This window comes from Cnephaeus nilssonii (assembly GCF_951640355.1).
Source record: "Cnephaeus nilssonii genome assembly, chromosome: 20".
Taxonomy (NCBI): Eukaryota; Metazoa; Chordata; class Mammalia; order Chiroptera; family Vespertilionidae; genus Cnephaeus; species Cnephaeus nilssonii.
In genome coordinates this window covers 44,221,835-44,231,437 of record NC_137091.1, presented here as the reverse complement: position 1 = coordinate 44,231,437, position 9,603 = coordinate 44,221,835, and the positions used below count along the sequence as shown (strand labels likewise).

The window sequence follows — 9,603 nt, the reverse complement described above, 5'->3', positions numbered from 1 at the left end:
AGGACCTCCGGCCTGCCAGTGGGAACCAGCCATCCTCGAGGGTTTATTTTTTTTAATTTTTTTTCATGCTCTCGTTTTGATCCCCAAAGCCCATCCTCGAGCCCCCTCCTCCCTCAGACCCGGGAGTCGGTTCCCAGCCCATTCTGGACCTTTCTGTCTGTCAGGCACACTGCCCAGTCCCAACACTTCTAGTCCCTATTCCCAGCATCCGGAAGTCTGGGCTCCCTGCCCACTCCTCACACCCAGGAGCCCAGGCCCCGCCCACTTTCCTTCAAACCCAGGAATCCAGGTCCCTCTCCCCCTCCTTCAGGCCCGGGAGTCCGGGAATCCAGTTGAACTTTTCACTCCCCTGAACCCGACTCCTGCTGCTGCGTCAGGGAAAAACTAAGCGACAGGTGGCACCTGCCTGTGGGGTCGGGACGCGACCACCTGCCTCTGCTGCTCAGCCGGCGCCACGCTCCGCACCTGCTCCTGTCAGTCCGCCCGCCGCTGCCCCGCCCGACCCGCCGCCCCAGGACGCGGAGGAGGAGCGAGCCGGGGAACCCCGACGTCCGCCCCGCCCCCGTCCCTCTCAGCCCCAGCTCCCGCCCCTTCTCACGGTCCCAGGCGGGGCTCCCGTCTCCCCGCCCCGCTTCACGGACTCCCAGCACGCCCCAAAAGGGGGGGAGGGGTCCCAGGCTGGTGGGGTGCAGCTCGCAGCCTCCAGCCTAGACCTCGGGATTCAACCTGCTCCAGAGCACAGCGACACTGAGCCACCCGGTGAGAAGCCCCTGGGGTGGGGGGTGGGGGTCAGACCCGTCTTAACTCTTCTGCCCCCTCTCTGGACTCAGTCCCTCCCGCACAGACCAGGGTGGCTCCCTTCTCAAATGCAGATGGAGGAGACTTTTCCATGCCCCGGGGCCTACCAGGTCTCCTTCCCCTCTTGATCAAGGATGTTGGCTTCTAGTCCCCTCCCGGTAGTGAGTTCCAGCCCTTCTCCCTTTTCTCCTCCGCCCTTTCATAGACCCAGGGGACAGGGCCCCAGTGTTCGCCTTAGGACCTAGGAGTCCCAGACCCCAAGTCCTTTCTCCCCCAGGGTCCAGGAATTGGGGTCCTGAGCCCCTCCCTCAGACTCAGAAATCCAGGCCCCCAGCCCCTCCTCCCTCAGACCCAGGAGTCCAGGCCCCCAGCCCCTCCTCCCTCAGACCCAGAAATCCAGGCCCCCAGCCCGTCCTCCCTCAGACCCAGAAATCCAGGCCCCCAGCCCCTCCTCCCTCAGACCCAGGAGTCCAGGCCCCCAGCCCTCCTCCCTCAGACCCAGGAGCCCAGGCCCCCAGCCCCTCCTCCCTCAGACCCAGGGATCCAGGCCCCCAGGCCCTCCTCCCTCAGACCCAGGAGTCCAGGCCCCCAGCCCTCCTCCCTCAGACCCAGGAGCCCAGGCCCCCAGCCCCTCCTCCCTCAGACCCAGGGATCCAGGCCCCCAGTCCCTCCTCCCTCAGACCCAGGAGTCCAGGCCACCAGCCCTCCTCCCTCAGACCCAGGAGCCCAGGCCCCCAGCCCCTCCTCCCTCAGACCCAGGGATCCAGGCCCCCAGCCCCTCCTCCCTCAGACCCAGGGGTCCAGGCCCCCAGCCCCTCCTCCCTCAGACCCAGGAGCCCAGGCCCCCAGCCCCTCCCTCAGACCCAGGAGCCCAGGCCCCCAGCCCCTCCTCCTTCAGACCCAGGGGTCCAGGCCCCCGGCCCCTCCTCCCTCAGACCCAGGAGTCCAGGCCCCCAGCCCCTCCTCCCTCAGACCCAGGGATCCCTGCCCCTAGTGCCTCCTTTCTCAGACCCAGGAGTCCAGGCTCCCAGCCCCTCCTCCCTCAGACCCAGGAGTCCGGATCCCCAGCCCCTCCTCCCTCAAACCCAGGAGTCCGGATCCTCAGCCTCCTCCTCCCCCAGGATCCAGAAGTTGTGGCCCAAAGCCTCCCCTGTCTCTGAGTCCTTCACGTGCAGGGACAGCCTCCTCACCTCCATTGTGACCCTGCCTCCTGTGGGGGTCCTGCCTTCCCCCCAGTCCAGGTCCCTATCCCAGCCTTGGCCATGACCCTGGCGGCTTCCTCCCAGCGCTCCCAAATCATTCGCTCCAAGTTCCGCTCCGGTGAGATGTAGGGAAGGGGTTCTCTGGGCCTGGGGAGTACTCTAACTCTGGGAGCGTGCAGGGTGGGGTGAGGTGGGAGGGGGGCGGTGGGACCCAAGAGGTACGTGTCTTTCTGTGCAAAAGAGCACTCGTGCATAAAGGAGGCCTCAGCAAGGGGTCAAGTTGTGTTGGATCAATGAGTGTGCAAATGGCTAGTCCAATGCTCTGTGAACGGTGGGGAGTGGGCGGGCAGAGGTGGGTGTGCAGAGGGTCAGAGGAACCGGGGCTTAACCTGACTCGTGTGCAAAGTGAAGTGCACAGAGCGGAGACTTCAGAGCGGCCCGTGGGGGACAGTGAGCTATTAAGCCTTGCAAGTGTCAGCGTTGAGTTTTAGGTCCCAGTGTCGGTGGAAAGTGTGCAAGTGCGTGGCACTAGAGGTTCATTTCTGAGTAGGCAAAAGGCACCCGAGTGTGCCAATGAGTGTGCTACGTGGCTGGATGGGTGCAAAGACACAATAACCAAAATAAAGAGCAAGGAGCGTGCAAAGAGTGCAGGCACACAAGAGCAGAAATGTGCACAGGGACCAGGTCCCGACTGTGCAAATAAGGGTGCTGATGTGGCTCGGTGAGGGGCCAAGGGTGAAGAGTGAGTGTCAAAGGTACACACAAGGGCACAGAGGTGGCGTGTGTGCAAAACTAGGGCCCAGGGGAATGTGTGTTCCAAGGTGGGTGTGCAGAGGCGGCGACTGTGGGGAGGCCCGGAGGCAGCACAGAAGGCCGCAGTGCGTACAAAGTGGAGTGCCTGATCCAGGCGGGCGAGGTGCAAGCAGGCCAGGCTGCCAAGATGGAGGTTGTGCCAGGGCTGGGTGGGCACACACTCCTAAAGGGGGCAGGTGGAGTCGGGGGGCAGGGCTGCCTCCTGCCTGCACGCTGGGCTGGCACCTAGCCCCAGAATGGCTCAGGCCCTCAGCGCTCTGCTGGCAGGGAGCAGGCGGGAGGCCCAGGAAAGGGAGCGGGCTGCCTGCCCACCCGCCCGCAGGGGTGTGTGTGTGTGTGTGTGTGTGTGTGTGTGTGTGTGTAAGGGGGCTGGGCACGCGCGTCCCGCCAACAACAGCAGCTCGAACCGCCTGCCAGGCCAGGCTCCTGGACACTCCCTCCCGCCTCTCTCCTCCCACTCCCTCCTTCCCTCCACAGTCCTCCAGCTCCGGATCCACAGACGGTATCAGGACCCGAGTAAGTGTGGGCCCTGCGCGGGAGGGGGTGGGGACCCCCACTCCCCGGGGGCCCCCTGGAGTGCAGCGGCCGGATTTCCTGGCTGGTTCCAGAGCCTCAGTCCCTATGCCCTGGAGACACTGAGACCCATCCCTTCCGGAGGTCCCAGGAGTACAGGTCCCCTGCACCCCACCCCTCGGAGCTCTTTGGTGTCCCCACTCCAGTGAGATGCGTGCACCCAGAAGAAAATGCCCCAGGCTCCACCTTTGGCAACACACGAGTCTCAGGACGTGGCTTTCGGCTTCCCTCTCTCCTCGAGACCAGGAGTACTGGCCCCACCCCGTTCCAGCAAACCCCCAGATCTGTGATCCTCAGCCACCGCACCCCTTGGGGACTGCGGACAGGATTCCTGCCTTTCTTGAGAACGGAAAAGTCTGGGCTTTGAGCACTTCTGCCCATAGATCCAGATGTCGGGGCACCCAGCTCCCACCACTTGGGTTTCGCTCCCTGGTCCTGCTGCCCCACACGGGGGTGGGGTGGGGTGGGGTGGGGTGTCTGAGGCCTCCGGACCCTCCTTCCCACACAGCCTTTTCCTCCCTGCCTGGCTTGCTGCCTGAAGGCCTCTCGGGATCCTTCACCACCTCTCCAGTCTCGGACCCAGATCCGTGGATCTCAGCCTCAGGCCCGGCTCTGGCCCCCATCCCGGCCTCACCCTCGGGTCCCGCCTCTTTCCTCTCCAGTCCTGGGGTCCTGTACCCCGAGCCACAACGCTGCCCTTGGAGGCCCCTGAAGGATGTGAGTCTCCACCAGAGTGAGGGGAAGGGCCCCCGACCGTCCAGCCTTGGTCCTCTTTCCTGCTGGCCTCCTCGCCCCTCACGGGCCGTGCCAACCCGACCCCCTACTTCGCATGGGGCTCGGCAGGGAAGGAGGAGCAGAGCTGCGGCATACAACACGACATCACACCTGCTTTTCCAGGCGTCTCCCAAGGTCTCCCAGCGCTGGACGGAGGCCAAGCCCCAGGGGAACCTGACATACCACCAGTACCTGCCCCCAGAGCCGAGACAAGGGGCCAGGGCAGACTCCCAGGCCCCAGCGTCGGCCGTGGCTGCCCCTCGGCCACCTGCCTGGGCAGAGGCAAACTCCCAGCAGCCACCTCCTAGGTATGGCCCCCATTTCTGTCCTCGGGAAGTTCACGTCCCATCCTCCTCCTCCTTCACACCCACAGTCCAAGGTCAGGGGCATCGGTCCATAGACCCCCACCTCCCCCAGGACGCCAGAGTCCGGCTCCCAGCCCCTCTCCCTGCAGTTCCCAGGAGCACCCCCAGCCCGAGCCAGAGCTCTGTCCCTCCTTTCCCATACCCAGGCCTGGCCTCCTGGGTTTGCTCCTCGGAGACCCTAATGCCGGGCCCCTGTTCCCCTGCGTCTTCACGAGTCCCTTTCCTCTGTGCGCCCGCTAACCCGTGTGACCATCGCCAGGATGAAGGCCACCTCACTCCCCGCGGGCTGCCCGGGGGCCCCCAGCCCCTCGCCTCCTCCACACAAGTTGGAACTTCAGACCCTGAAACTGGAGGAGCTGACGGTGAGTGTGGGGAGCAACTTCCCAGGCTGCCCTCCCCGTCGGTGGGGGGACGCAGGAGGCTGACCCTGCGGCTGCTGCGCCATCAGAAACCCAAGAGTGGGGTGTGTGTGTGTGTTTGTGTGTGTGTGTGTGTGTGTGTGTGTGTGTGTGTGTGTGGTCCAGGAGCGGTGTGTGTGCTCGCTCGTGTGTGCGCGTGTCCACAGCCCCTCCTCTCGGTGTCCACTGTCCAGCCCGGCCCCCTCCCGCGCCCTGGAGCCCGCCCAGCGAGGCCTCTCCCCGCCCCCCGCCCCCAGGTCTCCGAGCTCCGGCAGCAGCTGCGCCTGCGGGGCCTCCCCGTGTCGGGGACCAAGTCGACGCTCCTGGAGCGCATGCGCGGAGGCGCCCCATCCCGCGAGCGGCCTAAGTCGCGGCGCGAGGAAGGTCCCGCGGGCGCGCCCTGGCCACGCCTCAGGCCCAAGGCCCTCGCCGCCGCCCGACGACACGGCTCGGTGAGGGCGGGGCTATGCGCGTGTGGGCCAATGAGGAGAAGACAAAGCGGGACGGGCGGGAGGTGGGAAAGAGAATTGCCGGGGAAGCGCGGGGCGTGGTTAAGAGGAAATGGGGGGGAAGAGAAGCCAATGAGAAGGTAAGGGGCGTGGCCAGGGCCAGGAGGGAAGGGCGGGCCAGGGCCAGGGGGTGGAGCCGCGGGTTAGGAGTGGGCGGGGTTTGCGCCGAGTGGGCGTGGCTTATAGGACCATCCTCTGGGTTCTTAGTCCAAGCCCAGCCCAGCATCTCCCCCACCGCCTCTTTCTCGTGCCGTGGGACCCCACGTGCCCCCTCGGGCTCCCGCTCCGGCTCCGGCTCCGGCTGCAGAACCGACCCCTCCCTCAGCACCAGCCGCAGCACCAGCCGCAGCAGCCCCGACCCTGGAGCAGGAGCTGCAGGAAGCGATCCGGAGGGCGCAGGTGAGAGGCAGTGGGCTAGTGGTCTCTGGTCGGGATTCGGGCCAGAGTCCCAGGTTCACTCCGCTTCTGCCTGTCCGCAGTTGCTTCCGAACCGGGGCATCGATGACATCCTGGAGGGTCAGGAGGAGCCTGATGGTAAAAGCCGAACTCCTAGATTTGGGGGTAAAGGGGGCTGAGGTTCTGGCCTCCTGGAAGCGGGAAACCCCTCGGGGCCTGGGGGCCGGATCCCCGCCTTCCTAAGCTCACGCTCCATTTCTTCCCCCCCGCAGACCTGCTGCCCCCCATCCCCCTGGACTTCCCTGGCTCCTTCGACGTGCTGTGCCCGTCCCCAGACTCTGAAGGCCTCTCCTCTGTCTTCTCTTCCTCGCTCCCGTCCCCCACAAACTCCCCAGCCGCCTCTCCCAGGGGCCCCACGGACTCCTTGGACTGGCTGGAAGCTCTGAGTGGGGGTCCTCCGCTGGGCTGTGGGCCCCCAGCCCCCAGCATCTTCTCTGCTGATTTATCTGACTCCAGTGGCCCCCGGCTGTGGGACCTGCTGGAGGGTCCCTGGTGATGGATTCTAGGGTTTCCAGGGACGGAGAACTGGTGGGGACAGGGAGTCACAGAGACAGGCTCTCGGAGGGAGGGGTTGGAACCACTGGGAGAGTCCCCTCCCACCACAGACCCAGAATCAGAAGCAACGCTCATCTCACCTGGGCCCTAAACTGCTGCGACTCGCCAACCCCTGACTTTTGCTGCCCGACCTCACCGGCTCCCCTCCAGGGCTGAGTGCTGGGGGCGGGAGTTCCATTGGCTGCTGGCCGGGGGCAAACAAGCTGCTTGCTGCTGAGACCTCTCCGATGTCTTCTTCTCGCCCCACCAACTACGTGGCTACCTGTGGCTGGGGCATCTGGAAGGTGCTCTCTGCTCTTGGGATGCAGAGAGGGGGAGGAAGAATCGGGAGCTAGACCCTTGGCTTCTGGTTGGAGACCAGAAAACCAGAAACATCGTGTCCCAGGTCACATTCTGAGCAGAGCCTGAGGCAACATTCCCGTGTCCATGATTTATTAAAGACATGCTCCCAGGAGAAGCCAAAAAGGAGTGGGTGAAACAGGGCGGTGAGGGGGAGAAGACCAAGAGGAGGAGGATGTCAGGTGAAGTCCTGATCTCCGCCCAGTCCCGGAGGATGAATTAGGTGCGGCTCAGCGGTTGAGTGTCGACCCAGGAGCCAAAAGGTCACCGGTTCGATTCCCGGTCAGGGCACATGCCTAGTTTGCGGGCTTCATCCCCAGGAGGGGTGCATGCAGGAGGCAGCAGATTGATGATGCTTCTCTCTCATCGGTTTTTCTACCTCTCTCCCTTCCTCTCTCTCTAAAAACCAATAAAGCCATATTAAAAAGAAAATAAAAGGTGCAGGGCCGTTCCCACCTTGAGGAAAAGGGAACTGGGCCTTTAAGGCAAAGGGAGAGCCCAGTTTGGGTTTTTATCACTGCATAACAAACCACCCCAAACGTAGCGTCTTAAAATAATAACTACGATTGCTCACAATTCCGTGGGTGGACTGGGCTCAGCAAGGCAGTTCTTCAGCACCGTCTGATGTCAGCTAGGGCTGCAGTTCTCTTAGGGCCCAATCGGCTGCAAAATCCACGATGCTGCTGGCAGACAGGCCGGCGCCTTGGTAGGGATGGCTACTAGGCCGGACTCGCCTGGGCTGTGGGCATCTGGATTTCTCTCGCTCTCTGCGTGGTCTCCACCCTCTCCCTCTCCACATGGCCTCCCCAACAGAGGCATGGACTCCTTACATGGTAGGTAGCTCAGGGCTCCCCAAAGTGAGTGTTTCTGGGGAGGAAGCAGAACTTTCACCATTTTCTTTTTTAAAAAATATATTTTTATTGATTTCAGAGAGAGAGGGAGAAGGAGGGGGAGAGAAACATCAATGATGAGAGAGAATCATTGGTCGGCTGCCTTCTGCACGCCCCACATTAGGGATTGAGCTGGAAACTTGGGCATGTGCCCTGACTGGGAATCGGACCCTGACCTCCTGGTTCATAGGTCAACACTCAACCACAAGGGCACACCGGCCGGGCACCATTTTCTATTGGTTAAGGCAAGTCAGGCCAATCCAGGCTGAATACGGGAGGGACTACTCAAATGTGCTAATATCGGGGTGGTGGTGGCATAGTCATTGCTAGACTTGCTACTACACCCCTCTAGTTAGTCATGGGCTAAGGGTCCTGGGAGGGGGCTGGGACACAAACTCTCAAGCACTTTGACTCCACGGGTGATCCTGGGAAGAAGGTCACAGGGTAATTTGTTAGCAGCAAAGTTTTAAAATGTAGATATTAGTATTATTCAGGTTTGACGAAGTCGACAGATCAGGATCCGATTGTCACTGAAAAGAGTTTGTTATTCTCAGTTCCCCAAAGCAGGGAATACTTGGCCCTAGCCGGTTTGCTCAGTAGGTAGAGCATCCACCTGTGGACCGAAGGGTCCTGGGTTCAATTCCCGGTCAAAGGAACATACCTCAGTTTCAGGCTCGATCCCCAACCCCTGGTTGGGCGCATGCGGGTCGCAACCAGTGGATGTGTCTCTCTCACACTGATGTTTCTCTCCTCCTCCCTCCCACTCTCTCTAAAAGTCAATGGAAAAATATCCTATGGTGAGGATTAACAACAACAAAGAAGGGAATGTTCCGCTCTAGCCAGTTTGACTCAGCGGATAGAGCATTGGCCTGTGGACTGAAGGGTCCTGGGATCGATTCCGGACAAGGGCACATGTCTGGGTTGTGGGCTCGATCCCCAATAGGGGGCGTGCAGGAGGCAGCCAATCAGTGATTCTCTCTCATCATTGATGTTTCTATCTCTCCCTCTTCCTCTGAAATCAATAAAAATGTGTGTGTTTTTTTTTTTAAAAAGAAGGGAATATTCCAAGCCATGCAGGTCCACATGGGGAAGCCCCAGTGTCCGCAGGAGGCAGAGGGAGAGAGGGGAAGAGCATTTTTTTGTGGTTCCCTCAATAAGGAACAGCTGAGGCAGAGCCCTGGCTGGTTTGGCTCAGACTGAAGTGTCCTGGGTTTGATTCCGGTCAAGGGCACATGCCTGGGTTGTGGGCTGGATCCCCAGTAGGGGGCATGCAGGAGGCAGCCGACCAATGATTCTCTCCCATTGATGTTTCTATATCTCCCTCTCCTTTCCTCTCTGAAATTAATTTTATATATATATATATATATATATATATATATATATATATATATTTAAAAAATATTTTATTGATTTTTTTACAGAGAGGAAGGGAGAGGGAGAGAGAGTTAGAAACATTGATGAGAGAGAAACACCAATCATCTGCCTCCTGCACACCTCCTACTGGGGATGTGCCCGCAACCAAGGTACATGCCCTTGACTGGAACCGAACCTGGGACCCTTGAGTCCGCAGGCCGACGCTCTATCCACTGAGCCAAACCGGTTAGGGCTAAAGATATATATTTTTAAAAAGGAGCCGATGAGGCAGGGTGAGCCGGTGTGAGATTGGCTAGTGTGAGTGATTTCAGCAGGCTCTGGGCCCCGGGGTGTCTGGAGCCTGGCCCTGGGGCAATCAGGCAGAGGATAGTGTCCTGGGACGTGGTGGGGAGTCCAGGCTGTGGGCTGCTAGGTTTGCATAGCGAAGGCCTGTGCACAGGCGAGTTCTTTGTTACCGCTAGGGAGTGGCCAGCCCTGTGGGGGGCAGCCCCTCCAATGTCAGCAAAGCCCCAGATGTCAAAACACCACCGAGATATACAGAAGAAGAGAACGGCGTC

General features: G+C 61.2%; 1 protein-coding gene across 4 annotated transcripts; it reads left to right on the top strand.

Annotated features, from left to right (window-relative positions):
* The first annotated feature begins 320 nt into the window (after positions 1 to 320).
* MAMSTR (MEF2 activating motif and SAP domain containing transcriptional regulator) lies at positions 321 to 7,168 on the top strand. 4 transcript variants are annotated; one of them, XM_079759586.1, is made up of 10 exons: positions 321 to 759; positions 2,035 to 2,118; positions 3,291 to 3,329; positions 3,928 to 4,103; positions 4,284 to 4,468; positions 4,785 to 4,887; positions 5,181 to 5,375; positions 5,640 to 5,831; positions 5,912 to 5,966; positions 6,101 to 7,168. In XM_079759586.1, the coding sequence occupies exons 2-10, from the start codon at positions 2,061 to 2,063 to the stop codon at positions 6,382 to 6,384; spliced, it is 1,287 nt and encodes a 428-aa protein (XP_079615712.1). In that variant the 5' UTR covers positions 321 to 759; positions 2,035 to 2,060; the 3' UTR covers positions 6,385 to 7,168. The 4 variants fall into 4 exon arrangements, with proteins under 4 accessions (XP_079615712.1, XP_079615711.1, XP_079615709.1 ...); XM_079759585.1 differs by having other exon boundaries at positions 3,895 to 4,103; XM_079759583.1 differs by lacking the exons at positions 321 to 759; positions 2,035 to 2,118; positions 3,291 to 3,329 and having other exon boundaries at positions 3,391 to 4,103.
* The last annotated feature ends 2,435 nt before the right edge of the window (positions 7,169 to 9,603 follow it).

Coding starts and splice junctions, on each gene's coding strand:
- MAMSTR (XM_079759583.1), top strand. CDS start 3,537: ATGCGTGCACCCAGAAGAAAATGCCCCAGGCTCCACCTTTGGCAACAC. Junction 4,104..4,283: donor CTTGGAGGCCCCTGAAGGAT/GTGAGTCTCCAC, acceptor CTGCTTTTCCAG/GCGTCTCCCAAGGTCTCCCA. Junction 4,469..4,784: donor TCCCAGCAGCCACCTCCTAG/GTATGGCCCCCA, acceptor GACCATCGCCAG/GATGAAGGCCACCTCACTCC.